Source organism: Actinia tenebrosa, unplaced genomic scaffold, assembly GCF_029948245.1.
Source record: "Actinia tenebrosa isolate PJP-AT-01 unplaced genomic scaffold, QUT_ActTen_1.0 PGA_scaffold2__45_contigs__length_23673736, whole genome shotgun sequence".
Lineage (NCBI taxonomy): Eukaryota > Metazoa > Cnidaria > Anthozoa > Actiniaria > Actiniidae > Actinia > Actinia tenebrosa.
Window position 1 is genome coordinate 21,986,109 of NW_028292579.1, and position 22,362 is coordinate 22,008,470.

General features: G+C 36.8%; 1 protein-coding gene across 1 annotated transcript; it reads right to left on the reverse strand.

Annotated features, from left to right (window-relative positions):
- Nucleotides 1–13,099: 13,099 nt before the first annotated feature.
- On the reverse strand, nucleotides 13,100–22,323 carry LOC148909609 (scavenger receptor cysteine-rich domain-containing protein DMBT1-like). Its single transcript, XM_089034212.1, has 9 exons — nucleotides 22,167–22,323; nucleotides 21,637–21,710; nucleotides 20,855–20,910; nucleotides 20,316–20,521; nucleotides 19,158–19,301; nucleotides 17,739–18,028; nucleotides 16,878–17,138; nucleotides 13,644–13,778; nucleotides 13,100–13,522 (listed from the first exon to the last, which is right to left on the reverse strand). Exons 1-9 carry the CDS (start codon nucleotides 22,321–22,323, stop codon nucleotides 13,100–13,102), a joined length of 1,746 nt encoding a protein of 581 aa, XP_088890338.1.
- Between the last annotated feature and the right edge of the window lie 39 nt (nucleotides 22,324–22,362).

Genomic DNA, 22,362 nt, shown 5'->3' on the forward strand with positions numbered 1-22,362 from the left:
AGTTCCCCATTGGCCATTATCATTGTTTAGGCATACATACTGGTAATTGTTGTTAACTTTAACATTGAAATGCTACATATGGTTGCCCTTAGAAAAATGAATGAAAAACCAGAGCCAGTTCATGACCCCTTGCCACTTAACAAATTAATGCGATAATAGCAAAATCAGAAAACAAGATTCAAGGTTCAAGGTTTTTTATTTCCCAGAATGAGAATTTTATACTTTACATCACTATTAAGAAATTTAACTGGTAGGAGCAGAAGAAATCCCAAAAGGGTTAAGAGAATAATTCTGCACCTTGAAACTATACAATACTTTTGAATAAGAACTTACAAGGGGAAAAGTAGCTGTACAAACCCATAAAAATGAGATAATAGAGTATTAAAGGTCAAAGCATGGGCGGGTTGTCCGGCGTCCCCAGAGATTTGACTAATTCTAATTTATTCCAATGTATAAAAGGAAGAGTTAGTTTTTATGCAAGCCAGTAAGTTACTGGTGAAGCAAACAGTGAAGACAATAAAATATAACTTACTCGAAGACTACAAGCTTGAAGTTATCTTCTTATATGGGCCCGAACATTTGGTAGCAGAGCAAGGTTAAGAAGTCTAAACAGAAGTAAAGCCAGTCTTATCAATTCAGCGAAGCATAATTATAAATTTGGAAGAGGCAATGAAAGCCAAAGTCATTTCATCAATGACAGCCGCAGATTTTAGAAATGAACTGGAAGCTAATGGACTATCTACAATTGGAACAAAAATCGAACTTGTCCAACGACTATATTCATTTCGAAAAGGTAAGCATACACCTTCGATAGAATTGGGCCAGTTTTCAACAAGAAATAATAAGAATTTCAAGAAAAGCAGAGAATTACATTTCCATACGAAATACAGAAGAAGGTCAGTTTTCTCACATATCTCAAGTGGTGGAGCACATGGCACACAAGACGTGTTCCGGAGTTGGTCATCTACGATTACCTAAGTTCACTCTTCCAGAGTTCAATGGTGGTATTATGGAATGGGTTCCGTGGTGGGATCAATTCAAGACCTGCATCCACGAAAACGAAACTCTTGGAGACAGAGAGAAATTTAATTATCTACGAATGTACGTCACAGGTACTGCAAAGAGAGCCATAGAATACATCGAAGTTTCTAGTGAAAATTATTCAAGACCAATTGGAGAGCTACAAAGAAGGTATGGAGGAAAACTTGTTGTTGAACACCTAGTAGAATCAATGTTAAGTAATAGAGAGGAAGGAGAAAGTCAATGCGAAGTCATTACGCTACATGTATGACGTCATAGTAAACCGTTATCACACATTAGAATCTTACGATCCCAATCTGAAGTACTGTCATCGCATCTTGGTTCCTATATTCAAGTCGAAATTACCACAATAAGTACGAAGAAAATGGGAATATGAGCTGTCCAAAATTGAAAATGAAGAGGAAGATAAGAAAATAACTGTTGAATACTTTTTTGATTTTCTAAGATCTCATGTTATGTCAGAGGAAGCATCAGAGACGTCCAGTTCAGTATTTCCAGTCAGAGAAACCGAAGAAAGAAATACACGACGAAAAAGGCATTCAGGAAGAATTTCTACACATAAGTATATTTTCCCATCATCAGCTACATCACTGACAGGTAACTCAAAGCAAGAAGACTTCAAACAAAGAAACCAGTCTATTATATGTGTTTTCTGTGGAAAGTCCCATGATTCATCTAACTGCTACATGGTGCAGAAGAAATCGGTAGAAGAAAGACTGCAGATTATCAAAGAGAAGAAGCTGTGCTTTAACTGCCTACGCCCAAATGGATTGAGCCACACAAGTGCCACCTGTAAACGTCCTGGTTGTTTAATTGAAGGTTGCAGCAAGAAACATGTACTTCTACATCGTGCCCAAAAGGAAAGTGATGAACAGAAAGCATCGACGACAACTAGTGAAAGTCAAGGCTCATTGTCCAATCAAGTAAAAGGCCATTCAGGGTTACTTACTGGTGTCTTTTGAGCTGATGTCAACAATCAGATCAGGTTTCTGCCTACAGCGTCAGCAAGACTCCATTGCAATGGTAAAGAGCTAATAGTTCGTGTGCTAGTGGATAGTGGAAGTGATGAACGTGTGAACGATGGTGTTGTATCAGCTTAGGGTGGAGTATTCTCCATAAAAGTTAAATTATATTTTCATGTAGATATTTTCGATTGCCTGTTTGATTATTCCTACCCAAGACTCGTAAAACACTTTCCAGCAACTGTCCAAGTGTTGACGGGTTATCTCTACAGTCTCCCAAAGCGTCAAAAATATCGTAAATCTCTCACAGTGATATGGAACCTTTTGTTGTTCTTTTAACCTCGTTCAGCTCCACATCTTCTAGTGAGGGGTTACTTGGGTCCCAGTCAAAAAGAGAGCATATTCACTTCTTTCATCTTTCAGTCATAATCGTCACCAGCGCTTACGTTTTTCGAAATATATATACATACGATACTAGTTATATTTATATTATCTGATTAATCGATATCTTATCTTATTCCACAACACGACACCTACATCATACGTGTGTCCATTGCAGTAAGAGGCAACGTTTCCCCATCGATTGTGAGTACAGCTTCCTAGTGAGGACTCTGAGCCTGAACAATACATGCCATTCAGCCATACTTTACCCGTCCCTCGTCCGAGGTACGAATATCCAACAGTTTTGGTAAAACCCAGTTGTCTACATGCAACCTTAGCAGCATTCAGATCATTGGGGCTTCAACTGCGATCACAGACAGTTCCCCATTACCACGTTTAGATTAACTTTAGATTAGTTTATTATATTTTTATAGTTTGCTGCTATCGTGCAGGATGGAAGAGGATGACGCCAGATTTTAATGTGGACTGTGGGCCGTCTACAGCCCTGTTGCCAGTAGAACATAGGCTTACCCCTTTAGCGGCGCTTGTGAAAAATACTAGATAGCCCTATTCCAGCTGGAAATTTCTTGTTGAAAATAAATCACCTATCGAATAGAGTCAAGAAATTTCAGTTTTGCAGTGGAAATCAAGAAGCGAAAGAAATTATCAAAACCCCTGCCTGCTACCTGAATCTCTTGTTTATAAACTTTTTTGTGCAGATATGGAATGTAAGTGTAATAAAAATCAATAAACACAATACGTGTAATGTGATTTTAATTTTCATTATTTTGTTTATTTTATTGTTATTTATTTTTGCTATCTTTTTTTTAAATTGCTCATTTAGTGTATTAGATATATTTGGACATGAATCAACTAAAGTGACCAAAACAAACTGGAGTAAATACTGTTTGTGTCAACTACAAGACAAAAAAAAAACTTAAGTCACCTGCTACAAACCCAGTCAGAAGGGGAAACAATGGTTACCATAATATTGCGCAGAATATACCTTTATTTGCTGCTGTTAATAAATTGCCAGTTGCATTAGATCCTGACTCGACGAAGGTGATGGCATCCAACAAACAATAGTAAATAACAATGCAGTGTATCACCAGTCATGTAGGCTATTATTCAGTAACTCAAAGAAAGAGCCAGGAAAAGGACTGCTGCTGATGAATCAGACTCTAGCATTCAAACGATGACAGAAAAAAAAGCAAAGAACAACTTCAGCCAAGGAAGTATATGTTTCCTATGTGAGAAAGACGGTGATTTAAGAAGAGCATTGACGATGAAACTAAATGATCCATTAAACCACTGTGCAAGGATACTAAATGATGGAAACTTACTTGCAAGACTCAGCGGAGGAGATGTTGTTACGCAGGAGCTTAAGTATCATCCAACCTGTCTGGCTTCATTATACAATAGAGTACACTCTTATATGTGTGCTCAAGAGGGCCCCACAAACAGTGACGATGCAGATAAACAAAGTTTTGCTATTGCATTTTCTGAGCTTATCACCTATATAATTGAGTCGTGTAATTCAATAGCAGGTCCGCACACATTCCGGCTTGCTGATTTAGTGTCACTTTACAAACAAATAGTTGAAGAACTGGGCGTTGACGCTGGAGTGCTGAATTCAACAAGGTTGAAAGAGCAATTGCTACTACACTTGCTTGAACTAGAAGCGTACCCCAAAGGCCGAGATGTTGCTAGCTTTTTACAGTGACAGTCATTTTATGGAGAAGGCAAGTAAAACATGTGATGCTGTTCATCTTGCAAAGTCCTCTGCTATTTTACGCAAGGAAATGCTTTGTCACAAATGGAGCTTCATAACAAGACGATGGACAGTAATAGAATGGAAGAATCCATTCCTCCTTCTCTTTTAGAATTTGTCTGCATGATTTAGGATGGAGCGGATATTAAGTCGCAAATAAACAACGTTGCATCTAAATCAAAATTAGCTTTAGCACAGCTTCTACAATTTAATTGTTTTTCAAAGTACAAATAAGATGCCACTTCTCACAGACACACAAAAGCTCGTGCTATTGATCAAGCCCACGAACAGAATAATGCAGTTATCAAAGGTATTGATATTTATGTATGTAAAACATGAGTGTCATCATCTTAAATTACCATACAAAAAAGTCCTGTAGTAAACAAACAATTATTCTATTTTTGAGTCTTGCATCACATTTATATATCATTTTCTAAAACAATACCAATCACCAAATACCAATATTTTAAGGTGATGGTGATGCTATTGGCCTTACAGAGAATGAATCAGCTCTTAGAAGATGGATGGTAGCTTGGCCAGAAGTGAGCAGTCTCGTTTCCAACTTTGAATCAAAAGATGAACGTAGCAGGCACTATGAAGAAACCAGTAGCAGTCAAAAGGTTTTCTTACAAAGAATAGGAAGGTTGTATACTGTACTAGAAGAAATGGGCAACCCATTTGAAGAAACCTCATCTGATCTATTGGCTCATTGCTGATCCCAGCAAAGCAGATATGGCATTTACGCACCACGCACGTGGCAAAGAACAGTTCAAGTTATTCGTGGAAGGTTTAAAGAAAGAAAATAGTTCCATTTTCCATGAGCCAATAAGAAAGAATAAGATAGATTTCTTCAGCCATGAGCAAGAGCATAGCAAATCTAAAGAGAAGATCATCAAAGGAGACTGCCAGTTGTTCTCGCGCCTTTTTATTTCACGCCAGAGCAGAGAAAGTGACCTTCGCGAGTTTTTCCAATACGAGAATCAGTCTACCCCTGCAACACTGAGTGATGGTGGAAAACTCTATTCTTGCCAAAAGTCTCAACTGGTCGATATCCTTAAGAACAAAATTACTTTGCCAGATTCCGAACCAAATGCAGGCTCCATAATTTTAGATGGTACAGCAATACTCAATGCATCTGTTCCAAATAGATCAATAACCTTTGACGAATATGCCACTGAAGATATACTTACTAAGGTCAAGTTTTACTCTTCCAAGTACAGAAGAACAGACATTGTATTCGATGTCTACCGACAACCAAGTCTGAAAACCGAGACAAGATCCAAAAGTGGTAGTGGAGTTAGAAGAACTATGCATGACCGCTTAAGTACACCGACAACTGTCAATGAGGCAAGACGTGACCTATTTGCTTGAAAGCAGAGGCCATACATGTCTATTCCATACGCCCAAGCATCTCTGAAGCAACATTCAAAGCGGGCTGTCTACCAGGGAGGGATAATCTGGGGTCAGACCATGGATTCCAGCCCTAGTTTACCAAGTCCTGTAGATTGTGTATGGTGCGAGAAGAACGGAAAATGGGAAACCCATTGGACTGATCTTCCTCCAATTGCAAAAAGCTGCCAAGAACTAACCAAGTGCGGATGTAAGAAAGGATGCAATGGCTGATGTAGGAGCTATCGGTGTGGACTTCTCTGTACTGCACTTTGTTGTTGCACGTGCCAAAATTTGTAAATGACAGGGACAAACCTTAGCTGCTAGTGTCGTAGTAAACTTATTCGTTTTCATTGGATCGTAATAATAACTCTAGCTTTTTACAATTCAGCAATTTCCAAGCACATTTGTTTTCAACTTCATGTTACTATCACAGATAGAAATCGACTTAATCAAAGCAAAATGAAGCAATAGCATAATAAACCGTGGCGGCATATTGAAATATGACATCATCGTACAAATAAGATACGAGAACAAGCAGATAATCATATTAATGTGTAGTAATAAGTATAACACATATTTGTCTTAAGTCAGAAGAACGATGTAAACAAAAATAATAGCAAAGTTCCCTATGGAGGCCATCTTGAAAAATGACGTCATCAAAAATCGCGCCAAAGTTAAAAAATCGCTTGGCTCATCGATTGCATGTGTATTAAATAGTCTGATGTGTGTTTGTGCCAAGTTTCATGCTCGTATCACAAAACGAACGATTTAGCTGAAATTTGCTGTTAGCTGCCCACTACTAGAAAACTCCCCAGTTTATTTAGGCTCTGGGCATAATTTACATGTATCGTAAAATAATAATAATTACCTTGTAATATTTAAATGTAATAATATTTCATTTTTGTAAATATAATTAATTGTAAAATTGTGCAAAAATTGATTGAATTGAATTGAGTTTCTGTATTTCCATACATCTATTTGTCTGTCTGTAAGTTTTGTTGGATAAACATGGATGTATATAAATTAAAGACATTCATTTCAGACATTTCAACCTGTAATATAATTATACTTAAGTTGTAGAAACAATGAACGTTCTATAAAAAGTATAATAATTTGCAATATTGGCTAATGAATTTAGCCATTGCAGCTAGATAACACACTTCTCCATCCATTGTCAGTACAGTGAGTACTTTATACACACACAGCGTGCGCGCGCGTTTTTTTTTTTACTTCTTCAATATTTGTTGTGTTCCAACTTAGTATAGAAATTGCATTGCCTAGGTTCTACAATTCAAAATTTCACACCAACATCCACAAATGACTGTTTCATGTAAATGAGTCAACGTTTTCCATCCATTATACGTACAGTTTCCCAGAAAGGATTATCAAATTATGGATTGCATGGCCTCATTCATATCAAGGCCAGCATAAGAAAGTGAGGACTCTGAGCCTGAACATCGCATGTTCTGCAGCCATATCTTGCCCGTTCCTCGTCCATACCACCAATATCCTACAGTATTAGTAAAACCAAGTTGTCGGCATGCAACCTTGGCATCCGGCATGCATATCAAAGTAAGAGGAAGAACCATCAAAACACACTGTTCCCTATTGACCTTAAAATATAATTCTCAATTTCGAAATATATACTAACACCAACATCATAGTATGACAGCTACTTCTCCGTCCATTCTGACTACAGGATATCATAGAGTCATTCTATAAGTATCGGGACAAATATGCACCAGTTTTGTGCATATTTTCCCCAATAAATAGCTTGCCAACAAGCAACCATAACAGTATTTCGATAGTTTGACCTCCAAGCGTGATCAAAAACTGTTGCCGATTGACCATTATTAAAATGTGCCTAAAACACCATAGTTAAATATGGTAAACCTTCGGTTTGTTGTTAAGAATTAACAACCAAACAGTATTTCGTCATCGTTACTTGTGGAGTCATCTATGATAATGAATACCGCAAAACAAGAAAGAGTTTGACTTGATATTCAGAGTTGACACACAAAAATACCTGAGTACGTCAGAGCCCCGGCGTTGATCAAACCATTTGCATATATTTTTATTGGAACTTCTACCCAACTATTTCGATTGAACTCAACTACTTTAACCTTTGGGGAATATAATCTTCGAAGAAGGCAAACGCAAGACAAACATTCTCTTTCTGACTTCATTGTTTTCGGTCTTTCTTTGATTAATGGCAACAATGATTGTCGCAAGACCAAAGAAATGCGGCTTATTCACCTATTGGGCACTCTTAGTTCCAACGGGATCAATGAACGCTTTACTTTCAACTAACCTTTTCTTTTGTGTTATAATTGTTTGTTTTTGTTTCCTTGCCTACCTTGTTCTCATTGGTTCTCTTGTCTTATTCTATCTTATATACACTTCTTGTACCACTTCTTTCTCTTTTACTCCGACAAAGGACTGGCGTCCGAAACGTCAGTAAGTTTTTTCATCTTTTCACGTTGTATTAATTTACCTTTTTATCATTACTGTTTCATTAGAAACACCGACGCAGCTCACACTAGTTTTTAGCTAGTTAAATCTTCTAGCTATCATAGTAGACTGTTTCCCAATTTTGCCTTGCACAAAATGTGGGGTAGCTTTGAATTAAAGCATATTGTTTTTCCTAACAATCCGGCATGCATTACTAAATAAGAACATAAAATTCTTATCTCTTGTTGAGTTAGCCATTAATATCAAAAAAGAGACGTGGAAGAGGACTTGCAAGGTAATCGGAGATAACCTGGCGTCAATACGATTAATATAAAAACTGAAAACATGTAATTATATATTCTAAGCCAATGCATATAATAACACACCAACATCGTATGTGTGACCGTTGCAGCCAGATGACACACTTCCCCATCCACTGTGAGTGCACCTTCCAAGTGAGGACTCTGAACCTGTACATCGCATGTACTGCAGCCATACTTTACCCGTCCCTCGTCCGTAGTACCAATATCCTACAGCTTTGGTAAAACCAAGTTGTCTACACGCAACCTTGGCATCATTCATGTCCCATTCCCAGCTAGCATGACACACTGTTCCCCACTGACCACTGTGGTAGACTTGTATAATGCTGCCGAAACCTAAATTACTGGATATTTTGAATCTAAACTAACTGCCGAAATAATTATTTTTGGTCTCTTTTGAGAAATTAACGATACTTTTGATTGCTGGGGTATTCATGGAAAACAATAACATGCAACGTATTCGCAAAAAAGCGTTCCTTTACGCCTGCCCAAGCTAAAGTTTAAAATAATTGAAAATAAATAGTTCCAATAACTTTTATGCTACTTATTTTTAAATCATGTCTTTTAGACTAAAAATAAAATGGCTAAGAAACTATAAATGTTTTGCCCCCGAAAGCATTCATAACTGCTAATGTATATTCATAATAGCTTGGCTTACGATCTTGCTCAGCCACTACACCATACGCGGACATCAGAAATTAATTGAAATTAATTTACAAATGCTGAGCCTTAGCCAATCCTAAAATCTATTTTGACCCACTATTATTGCGTGATTAAGGGAACTGACTTTGCCACATGTAGGCGTGTAGAGTGCTAGCGAAACCCGCAGATTATGTATATCTAAATTCTTCTACACGACACTTCCCAAGTGACGACTCTGCACATAACCGTGGGCGAGTTTTGACTTGACGTGTATAGTTTATTTTTACTATTCACGCATTATCAGCGAAAATTTAATTTAATAATTTAAATTAAATTATTAAAATTATTAAAATTAAATTATTAGAATTAAATTTAATTTAATAATTTACCTTTGAACCTTAGAGAGGCCACTTCAGTTCCAGTGTTTCGCAAGAATTTACTAGCTTTCTTTTATGATAAATTTCATGTCAATTATTCATTGTAAATCTGTGTATTTATTGTTTATCTTTATTATTGTAAAGTTTTTAACACTTTATTATATTTAACTTAATTAGGGGTCTAGGGAATCTTGAATTCTGTTTTAGACTCCTCAAATAATTAGATTTATATAAATATATGAAAGACGCTAACCTAGTTCCTGTTCATTAATCTGAATCATGGGCTGAAGTTACTAATTATAGAGGCATATCATTACTTAACACGTTATCTAAGATACTAGGAAAGCTAGTATAAAATGAGATTTGTGATTATATTTCACCACATATTACGCAGTAACAACATGGTTTTCTAGCAAGTAAGTCTACTGTTACTCAATTAGTTCAAGTTGTACATGATTTTGCTAAAGCCTGGGAGAGGAAAAAACAATTGCGGCATTAATTTTTAGCGAAGAAAAGAGCGTGAATCTTTCTAGTTCTCTTAGTGCTTTTTGGAATGATGTAATATCTTTAAGAAATAATGTAGTGTCGTCCGCGAACAGTAACATCTTTTTTTCCAGTTCTTTTATCATGACACCTTCTATTTCCTGATTGCATCTTATCATTATGGCCATTAACTTTGACAGAGATTATTTACTTGGGGGAAATAAATTAGAGCGGGTTAGTGTTGAGAAAGACCTTAGCGTATTAGTTAGTGATGACTTGAGTTGGAATAATCACGTAGATCATATTACCTCTAAAGCTCAACGTATGTTGAATCTACTTCATAGAACATGTAGAGATATTGATGATATTAAGACTAAGAAGTTACTTTATATAACTTGGGTGCGGTCACGACTAGAATACGCTAGTGTGGAATGGTCACCATTTACCAAGAGAAATGTGGTTAAGTTAGAACAAACACAACACAGGGCCACTAGATTGATATTAGGCAAGCGATTATCTGAATATGAGCGTCTAACTAAGTTGAATTTACCACCATTGCAATATCGGAGAGAAATTTCTGATTTGATTTTTTTTTTTCAAGTGTTTTAAAAACTTGTACCAATTAGATATATCTAGATATCTTTCGTTTCGTACATGCGTTAGACACCATAATTGATCACTTGACACTTACTGTTCTTTTTTCTCCTACTGAATCTTTTAAAAATACATATTTTATAAGAACTTGTTGACTTTTTTTGTACAGTCCAATACGCTGACCAAATTTCGTAAATGTTTATTTACTTTTTATAAGACTAAATATTTTAATAACTATAGATTGCTTAAATAGTTTTTGTATTTAATTATTAGTTTTAATTCAGTTATGGTAGTTGTTAATTTGTATATTATTTATTTGTGTTAATTATCAATATAGTATTATTAATTTATTTAATTTGTAATTAGTTTTTCTTGTATATATTTTGGCTATAGTATATATTTTTAATCTCGGGTAGGCTATATAAAGGAATCTTGAATTCTGTTTGGTCTAGCTCAGATACATTAGGTCAGACTGAATCTAAATGTAATGTATTTGAAATTTGATTAAATCAAAATATAAATGATATACCACGATACTCAATTTCTAAATAAATTGATACCAACATCACATGCATGACAGTTGTTTCCCGTCGTGGTCTCTGAGCCTGTGCATTGCATGTTGTTTAGCCATAGTTTACCAGACCCTTGTCCATAGAACCAAGTTCCTACAGTTTTAGTAAAACCAAGTTGACGACAGGCGACCTTGGCATCAGGCATATCCCAGGGACCATAATAATGGCATACTGTTCCCCACTGAACACTGCGGTTTTCAAATGCGCTGAGTGATGTTACCGGTAGCGCCACATGTCGAATTACCAGCCTTCTTCATAACAGATATGCAATCGTGATGAAAGAGTGGTAATGAAATTTTTGGTACTTAAATATTTTGTTCCAATTTATAGAATAGAACACCAACATCCCACGACCGTTGCACCTATGTGAAAAAAAATATTCCTACCACGTAGAAAGTTAAACTAATTAGAAAAGCAAATCCAACTCAAAAGTCTACATGAGACACAAACATCCCATGTATGACCGTTGCACACAGAGTCAACATTTCCCCATCCATTGTGAGTAGTTTCCGAGGAAGAAAAGAAGAAAAAAGAGTAGAATTTGAGATGGCGGGAGGAATTGCATTTTTTAGTCTGTTATTTCGAATTCAACCTCTAGGTGTTGATGGTGTCGGAGAGCCAATTCATGACCCCTTGCCGCTAAACAAATTAATGCGATACTCAACAAAACCAGAAAACAGGGTGACAATAGAACATATATGCAAAAACTAAAGCTGCTTCAGAGTGTTGCCCTAATATAAAAAGATAGTAAGCACAAAACCCATGATGCATTCAGTTCCCAGTAAGGATTTTGTACCTAAGATTATGTGTCTTTGAATACTATTAAACAAGATATATCGCTTCATAGTTGAACGCCTTGTTATGACGTTCTTCCAATCCGAGGTAATCCAAGGCCGAAGAAAATATTTATCGACTCGTGACAAATAACCGTGTATTTCACTTTAAAGTCATAACAAGGCTATATTGCTCTTAAAGCAATGACGTTTCGGCTATTTTGCTTCTCGTACGTTATTTTTTGTTCCAGGAGTGTGCTTTATTATTTTAGAATGCTGAGAAACTTAGTTGTGAGTCATATTGTTTTGTGTGATGTAAATATTTCTTTTTATAGTATTCAAAATGATCAACTGTTTGGATTTGATAATATGCTATATTTAATAGGAATGCATTTAGAGTCCACTACACAACGCCAGCATCATATCTGTGACCATTGCATCTAGAGTAAACATTTCCCCATCCTCTGTGAGTGCAACTTCCAAGTGACGACTCTGAACCTGTGCATCGCATGTAGTTTAACCATACTTTACCCGTTCCTCGTCCATACCACGAAAATCCCACAGTTTTGTTAAAACCAAGTTGGCGACATGCAACCTTAGCATCATTTGTGTCCCAGCTATCATGACTACTTTTCCTTTTGTAGAATTTTGATTACGCGTTTACTGCGACGTCTGAGGCTATGTACCATTAATCCATTGATACCATTGTTGATGAAGCAATAATACACACTAAAACATCATATATGTGACGGTTGCAGTCAGAGTAAACATTTCCCCATCCATTATGAGTACAGCTTCCAAGCGAGGTCTCTGAGCCTGAACATCTTATGTTGTTGAGCCATACCTTACCCGTCCCTCGTCCATAATACCAAGTTCCTACAGCTTTGGTAAAACCAAGTTGACGGCATGCAACCTTGACATCAGGCATATCCCAGCCGTAATAACTACAAACTGTTCCCCACGAAATATCTATGATTTCACTAAGATATATTTAGATCCAATCGGCGGGATTATAAACATCATATGTCATCTATATAGTGTTTTGGCTAGCAAGAACACTTCCACTAGTCCAAGGTACCAATATCCTACAGTTTTGGTAAAACAAAATTGGCGACATATAACTTATTTTACTGACAATAGTGACATCATATTCTCCATTGCCACAAGTGTATATTTTGAAAACACCTATTTTAAGTTTATTTACTTATTAACTTTATAAAGCAACCCAGAACTGGTTGAAGCATTCTCAACGGGACAAACATTCCAATATAAAGAAAGGCCAAACATATGCAAACATTTTTTGAAAACACGTAGAAAGTTAAACTAAGTGAAAAAGCAAATTATATTCCAAAGTCTAACTCTGAGACACCAACATCCCATGTATGACCGTTGCACCTAGAGTCAACATTTCCCCATCTATTGTGAGGACAGCTTCCGAGTTTGGTCTCTGAGCCTGTGCATTGCATGTTGTTTAGCCATACGTTACCCGTCCCTTGTCCATAGAACCAAGTTCCTACAGTTTTAGTAAAACCAAGTTGATGACAGGCGACCTTGGCATCAGGCATATCCCAGTGACCATAATAATGGCACACTGTTCCCCACTGATCACTGCGGTTTTTAATGCGCTGAGTGATGGTACCGGTAGTGCCACATGTCGAATTACCAGCAACCGTGATGAAAGAGTGGTAATGAAATTTTTGGTACTTATATATGTTGTGTTCCAATTTATAGAATAGAACACGAACATTCCACGACTGTTGTACCTATATGCAAAAAATATTGATAACACGTAGAAATTTAAACTAAGTGGAAAAACAAATCCAACTCAAAAGTCTAGCTGAGACACCAACATACCATGTATGACCGTTGCACCTAGAGTCATACATGCTCGTAAACAAATAAGGTTTTTGAGGAGAACTCTTCATCCCAAAAACCACTTGTTTTGAGGGTACTTTTAAGCTCAAGAAAACTGTGTCTTGCAAATAATGCTTCCAGAAATTCTTCGTTACAGCTAAATGTCTGAAAATCGTTGTGAGGTATATAGAGATAACATATTTGAAGTTTATTATTAGGTTAAAAAGATCAAGTATTGATCGTTTTTTGTACACGAGATCAGTGATTCATCTCAATTTGAGAGTCGTCAAATTAGCATATTTGCCTGTTTGCATAAGCATTCGAATAGCGCAGCGCACTGATTCTAAAAATAGCTTAAAGATTCGGACAAACATTGCATTCTGTTTAATCACTACGACGATTATACGAACCGATTTTATTATTTTTTGCTTAGTTACAATAACCCATGTAACCACGATCAACTGCGATCGGCTGTGAAAATTATCTGCTGAAAGTAAACTTGTAAGTTTGTTTGTTCGAATTTCGCCTTTGTCTTCGTTTTTATGACGTAACGGTTGCGCTGCGCTATTTCTTCCAAACAAAAAGCAATTTTGCAAAACTAAGTTCACTGGGGTTAATATTATACGATAGGGTATCTTACTTCAAAGTAAGAACAAAATCGATTTTTTGCCCGTTGCCACCTTATGTCTGATTTATGCGGACAGCCGCTCTTAAAGACTGAGTGAAGTATATGTCCTCCTGCATAATAGACCAATGTGGTCAGTTCTACCAAGTGAGAACATCTAGAGGTAATACAATTCATGCTGTTTATGTATGTTATGCTCAAAAATATATAATGACACACCGACATCATACGTGTGACCGTTGCACCTAGAGTCAACACTTCCTCATGGATCGTTAATACAACTTCCAAGTTTTGGAGTAACCGAGTTGTCGACATGCAACCTTGGCATCCCTCATGTCAAAGCCGGAACCACCATAAGCACACACCGTTCCCCATTGATTACTGTGGTAGACTCGTATAATGCCCCCGATACTGAATCTGTAAATGGTAAATGTATACTTTAAAGCTGATATACTATATCACGGTATACAGCCATATTTTGCCCGTTGCTCGTCCAAACCACCAAAATCCTACAGTTTTGAGAAAACCAAGCCGTCGGCATGCAACCTTTGCATTCTTCATATCGAAGTAATATCCGTAACCATCTTGGTACACTATTCCCCACTGACCATGCACTTTGATAGACTTGCATAATGAATCCATAATTTGAAAATGATATATGTTTTCGTTTTTCAAACCTTTCTTTTGAAAGACCAAGAAAAGATCCTCTTGTTGCTCGGCTACAGTTGTATGCTCACATATTGTCGCGGTTGCACTTTGATAGTTGGTGCACATGGTTGCAATAATAATTTATGTATTTTAAACAGTTGCAAATAATATCGTCAACATCACTTGCTGACTGAGCCATAATCGTAATACGTTGTGGGTCTTTGAACTAAATTGATAAACCTGATGCTGATGCCTAAATCTAAGAATCCATAATTCTAAATATGAAATATGTTTTCGTTTTTCAAACCTTCGTTTTAGAGATATAAAAAAATATGATCCTTTGATGGCTACAGTTCTAGACTTACGGATTATCGACTGTGGTTGCGAATTAATTTGGTACATATGAGAAATAATACTAATTTATGTTCCTGAATGTGATTTTGAAAGTTACTGTGATTTTTAACATTACATGAATGTGAGTTAACCATGATAGTAACAAATTGGGTGTCATTTCTTCATATTTGGAACCAAGCGCTGTTGCTCTGAAAGTGTAACAATTGAAATTAGAATTAAAAAGCATTCATATTTGGCATTCAACTTTAACGTCTACAAAGAATAAAGGACAAAAGTTTTACGTGCTCAAGACTCAAGAATATTCTAAATATTTTCATAGCAATAACAGCAATTTGTACTTATTGGGTTTTTTAACTTAGTGAGTGCAATTTATGGCTTTTCTGAAGACAGCGGACCCTCAACAAGTTAACTATGCAAGATCAAATTGAACAACTCCAACATCCCGTTGGTGATTGTTGCAGTCAGAATTAACATTTCCCCATCTATTGTGAGAACAGCTTGCAAGTGAAACAGTTATCGTAGATTTATAAGTTATACACCGTAGTGGAAATAGAAACTGACGTTTCGGACGTTAGTCCTTCGTCAGAGTCAATAGAAAGTAAGAGTGAGAGAGATGTTCATATAGTAGAGGAGAGAGAAAACAAACCAATAAGAAAAAAGCAAGCCATAAAACAAAAGGAACACAAAAGGATCGAATGCAACAATAGGTGAGAAATAACTTAAATATAAGCAAAGCGTTCGTTTATCCCGTGGGGATTAACGGTGCCAAGTGACTGAATTACACGCATTTCTTTTGTTTTACGATGATTGTTGCTGTCGTGGGTTAAACACAGACCAAAAACAATAGCATTAAGCTAAGAGTGATTAGCAGAGTTATAGTGCCGAGCAACTGGTTTAAATAAATCTTTCTTGCGAATGTCGTAAAGGTGGTCTCTAAAACGATCACCTAATCGGCGGCCAGTTTCTCCAACATAGAGCATGTTACAGCATGAACATTGAATGCAATAGATGACGTTAGAAGAAGTACAATCAAAATGATCTGTAATATTAAAGGTGGATTTGGTACCTTTAATAGAAGTTTGTGAAGCGACAAATGGGCTAGTGTAGCAGCGTTTGCGAGAGCAGCGAAAAGTACCGGGTTCTTTATTAGAAGGAAGTACACCTTTAACTAAGAAAGAACGTAAATTATGGTCCCTTTTGAACGAAAAAAGAAGGCGTTCTTTGAAAATGTTGGACGTGGTGGGATAAGAGTTGAGTAAACTGAAGTTACGATTAATGACAGGTTTGATAGAGTTGTTAATAGGATGGTAAGTGATAGTGAATGGAATGCGGTTAAGGTTAGAATTGCGTGATTTAGGGGTACTAGCAGTGTTACGATCTATGGAAGAGGCTTTAAGCATAGCCCGGTCGATGATGGTAATAGGGTAACCACGATTAAGAAAAAAGAAACGCATTTCTTGACATTTGTGAGAAAAATCAGTGTCGTCACTACAAAGACGGCGCAAACGTAAGAATTGCGAAAAAGGAATAGAATTGAGAGTGTGTTTAGCGTGTGAGGAGGAATAAAGTAAATATGAATGAGAGTCTGTGGGTTTATAATGAATAGTGGTATTGAGATGATTAGCAGAAATACTCACAGAAATGTCAAGAAATGTGACAGAAGTTTCACTAATGTCCCAAGTGAATTCAAGAGCTGGGTGAAAAGAATTGACATAGAGAATAAAAGAATCTAGTTCTTGTTTTGAACAAAAAGTAGCGCCAATACAATCATCAATGTAGCGACCAAAAAGTTCAGGTTTAATGCCTGGATAGAGATCAAAAATTTGTTGCTCAATGTAGCCAACAAATAAATTAGCAAAGGTAGGTCCCATTTTGGTGCCCATAGCTACACCGTTGATCTGTCGAAAAAACCGGTCGTAAAAGGAAAAACAATTAAGGGTGAGAAAAAGTTCAGCTAAACGCAATAAAGTAGGAGTGCTAGGTTCTAAAACGGTGCGTCGATCAAAAAATATGTTTGAAAGCATTGAGACCTTCATCATAAGAAATGACGGTGTATAAAGATTTGACATCCATGGTAAATAAAAACTTGGATTGAAAATTTTGAAATTGAAAGTCATTAAAAATTCCGAGGGCGTGATTAGTGTCTTTAATGTAGGTGGGTAGAGTGTGAACAATAGGTGACATAAGAGAGACAAGAAAACTAGAAATAAGTTCGGTGTTACAACTACAAGCTGATACAATAGGACGGCCAGGATTATTAGGTTTGTGAATTTTAGGTAAAAAGTAAACATGAGAGGTACGCGGAGTGTTAATGGTAGGATTGTTGGCAGTAGCTGGAAGACTGTCGTCAGAAATAAAAGAGTTGATAGTGTCTTTGACAGTTTGCTGGTAGGTAGGTGTGAGGTCTTTGTTGATTTCAAGGTAAAAATTGGTGTCTGAGAGTTGGCGTAAAGCTTGCTCTTTGTACAAATCGGTGCGCAAAACGACAACAGCACCACCTTTATCAGCGGGCTTGATGGTGATATCAGTGCGAGAGTGAGAGTTGGCGTAAATCTTCCTCTTTGTACAAAGCTTCCAATTGAGTCCTCTGACCCTGTACATCCCATGCTATACAGCCATACTTTACCCGTTCCTCGTCCATACCACCAATATCCTACAGCTTTGGCAAAACCAAGCTGTCTGCATGCAACTTTGGCATCATTCATATCGAAGTAATTTCCGTTAGAACCACCTTGACACACTGTTCCCCACTGACCACTATGGTAGATTTGCATAATGCCGCCATCGCCTAATTTTGTGATCCAAAATTTGAATAAGAAATATGTAAAAACAAGTTGACGACATAGGACCTTGGCATCCGACATAACAAAGTAATAGGAACCATAATAAGAAAATGTTTCCCATTTGCATTGGACAATAAAACTCAATTTCGAAATAAATACACATGATCAATATCTTATTTGAAACAGTTGCTTTCCTTTCAAATTTAAGTACAGCATTTCTTAGAGCCCTGTTCTATTCGTCTCGTGCCTAATATGTATCAGTTTTGTTAAAACAAAGTTGTCCACAAGCAACCGTAACAGTATCCTACATACATCGTTTGAGCTCCAAGTGTAGTCCCAAACCTATTATTAGAGTGTACTTTAAACACCATAGCTAACTTTGTTAAACTTTCGATTTGTTGCTTATGTTTCCCCTAACAATCAAACAGTATATCTTCAACGTTACTCAATGAGTCGTCTATGATAATGAATACCATACAACAAAAACGAGTTTCACTTAATATTTAGAGGCGAGACAATAAAGTCTGAGAACGTCAGATCCCCGACGTTGGTCCAACCATTTGCGAAATATTGATTGAATAGACAGCAATGTCTACAACCATTTCCAGATGTAATTACAAAGGCAGCACTTTCTCATCAGTAATTTTAAGGGCCTTGGTGCGGCCGGGACTCGAACCACGACCTACCGCACAAAAGGCCGATGCTCAACCGAGCCAGCCGGTTGGCGATAATACAGTGTATTAAGGATTCAAGTAATTGGTGTCACTACTTCATATTTGGAACTAAGCACTGTTGATCTAGAAAGTGAACTTATTTATCTCAGTTATTTAAAGGACTAAGAGTTGTTAGAGCCGTAATCTAATAAGTTATTCAATAAACTGAGTAATGGTACCTGTAGTTCGATAGTGGGTCGAATTCCTAACCTTTCTAGTAAAAGAAATGCAACCGAGATGACGAAGTGGCAATAAAATGTGTGTTTGTTATATATGTTGTGTTCAAATATATATAGTGACACACCAACATCCCACGTGTGACCTTTTCAGTTAGAGTGAACACTTCCCCATCCATTGTGAGAACAGCTTCCAAGTGAGGCTTCTGAACCTGAGCAGCCCATGCCGTTCAGCCATATCTTACCCGTTCCTCGTCCATACCACCAATATCCTAGAGTTTTGGTAAAACCAAGTTGTCTGCATGCGACCTTGGAATCCCTCATATCAAAGTAATTGGAACAAATGCCATATTGACACACTGTTCCCCATCTACATTGGACCTTAAAAACTGAATTTCAATATAAATACACATTACCAACATTATTTGTGACAGCTGCTTTCCTATTCATCGAGTATAGCATATCTTAGAACCATGTTCTATTCATCTCGTGAGGAATAAGCACCAGTTGTACTAAAAGAAAGTTGCCGACAAGCAGCCATAAAAGTATTTAGATCGCTTGCCCTCCAAGTGTAATTGCAAACAGTTGCATATTGCAGAGGTAGGCTTTCAACAGAAATCAAGATTCCTTACTCTATATTTATATTATATCTACAAAATAATTAGAGTGTACTTTAAACACTACAGTTAACTTTAGTAAGCCTTCCATTTGCTGCCTATGGTTGCCTTAAGAATTCATGGATCGCTACAGTTGCGTGACTGTTGCACCCAGAGTGAACGCTTCCCCATCCGTTGTGAGAACAGCTTCCAAGTGAGGATTCTGAGCCTGAACAGCCCATGTTCCACAGCCATATTTTACCCGTCCCTTGTCCATTCCACCAATATCCTAATGCTTTGGTAAATCCAAGTTGACGGCATGCGACCTTGGCATCATTCATATCAAAGTCATAAGAATAATATGCACACACGGTTCCCCACTGACCACTGTGGTACACTTATATAAAGCCACCCACACCTAGATCTAAGAATACGGAATATATACTTTGAAGAATCAGAAGCTTGTTTTGTTTGTGGTTGTGAGAACAGAATTAGTTTGGTATCTGTGAAAAAAGATATCGCAACCTTAGCAGATCCCCTATATCACAGGCACCATGGCAGACTGTTTCCCATTATTGTCTCGCTCAAAGTGAAGGATAACTTTCATTAGATTGATTAATATGGTTTTTGCTAATTATCAACGAAGGAAGTATTATATTCATGCCTCGTTGAGTTTTATCAAGCACAGACGTTAAAATGGACTTGCGTCATTCAACCGAGACAACTGGGGGTCAATAGAATTAATGCAAACATTGGGGCCATGTGTTAACTATATGTTGTAATCCAATGCATATAATAATAACATACCAACATCGTATGTGTGACCATTGCAGTTAGATGAAGCACTACCCCATCCTCTGTGAGTGCAACTTCCAAGTGACGACTCTGAGCCTGTACATTGCATGTACTGCAGCCATACTTTACCCGTCCCTCGTCCGTGGAGCCAATGTCCTACAGATTTGGTAAAACCAAGTTGACGACAAGCAACCTTGGCATCATTCATATCCCAGTATCTAATAAAATAATAATGATAATCACATACTGTTCCCCATTGACAACTGTAGTAAACGTGAATGACCGACACCCAAATACCTGACTATGTAATATATACATTGATTTCAAACTGTTTTATTCTTTTTCTGAGAAAATACTTTGTGCTTTGATTCCTTCGCTACTTCATGGCTCCCCTTCCCGAATTTAAAACTCTGATCACAAAAAATTGATTATAAATTGTTTCTATTGTTTACTGTCCGTTGAAAATACGATAAAATCATTGCCTAGTAATCCTTGTAGTACTCTTTAAAACATATTCTGTATAGTTGTTTGAGGGACAAGATTTTAATTACACTGGGAAAACTGCCGCAAGGGCGATTGGTTCGCTATTGTCTGGGGAGGACCATGACTTATAGAAAAAACATAAGATTGCTCGTACTAGTATAAGTGTTCCTTAACCCCTGTGCAATCTAACGTTGAAAAACGTTTCCAACTAGCTGATGTTGTCATTTGTCAAAAAATGTCTTTTAGGCTGAAATCATGTCTTAGAAAATGTTTAAAAAAATATTTTTTGCGAAAGTTTTTATAGCTGCTATTGTTTAAAATTAAACATTCAAGGTAATCCAAAACGCGTTTGGCTAACTCTACTATAGTACTCTGCGACTACTCGCCTACATGAAGAAATGATTTATGTATAATGTATGACTACTTCTTGAATTTATTTCGATATCCAATTGTAAATACTAAGCTCATAGTTTAAATTCCGGAACTATAAAATACAAACATACCTACTTGAACTAATTAACTAAGATTAAGCTTCGTGCAATCAGTTCTATAAAAAACCGTTTTCCTTTTTCGTTTGTTGTTGTTGTTGGTTGTATGATGATTGTTGAGACTAATCCAAGCATGAAGCAAGTATATGTGAAGTAGTGGCAATTTGAGGCCATGAAAGCCCATAGCAAGATTGTTAGATAAAGATGGGGTTCGGACAAAGGCACTGTATATGATCGAATCAAAGCTTTAAAAGTAGTCAAAGGTTCTGAACAACGTCTAATAACATATTACACAGTCTTACCTTCGCGGGTTCAGAATAATAAAAAAGAAAATGTTCTAAAATAAATACATTGATATTTACTTTCCTGTTGAAAATTTGTACAGGATATTTCTTGTGCTGTTTCATGACATCATTCTGGCAGCATCTTGATATCCCTGTTAGAAAAAAGATTAAAATCATTATTCAGCAATTGTGGGCATGTGTAAATTACTAGAAGATAGTGGCATTTTAGAAACATGACGTTTGTTTGATTGGCAAGGCGTCGAAGACAAGTAAAAAAGGGGGGGAATAGAAATAAAATCCATTCAGTTACAACTACAATATAGCTTAGCTAGGGTTTTAATCAGCTGTTTAAGTTCTTAAGCGAGTGCAATCCATACTTTACTTTCCACAGAGCGATGATTAAGCGACAATGATTATATATCAATAAAGATATGTAGTAACTAAAGATATATTTTTATAAAGGTTGTTTTTGTATATATACATCATAGTACGCCGACATCCCATATGTGATTGTTACTTAGAGTTCACATTTCCCCATGCGCGATGAGAACAACTTCCAAGTGAGGACTCTGATCCTGAACATTCCATGCAATTTAGCCATATCTTACCCGTTCCTCGTCCAGCGTAGGAAATTCCGACAGTTGTAGTAAACCCAAGTTGACGACAAGCAGCTTTTGCGTCATTCACATTAAAGTCACTAGCATAATATGCAAACACTGTTCCTCCATGTTCATTGCGGTGCAAAGTTTCCGGCAATCTATACATTTCTTAGCAAATTTTGGAGTTTTTGAATGTCTGTATCTT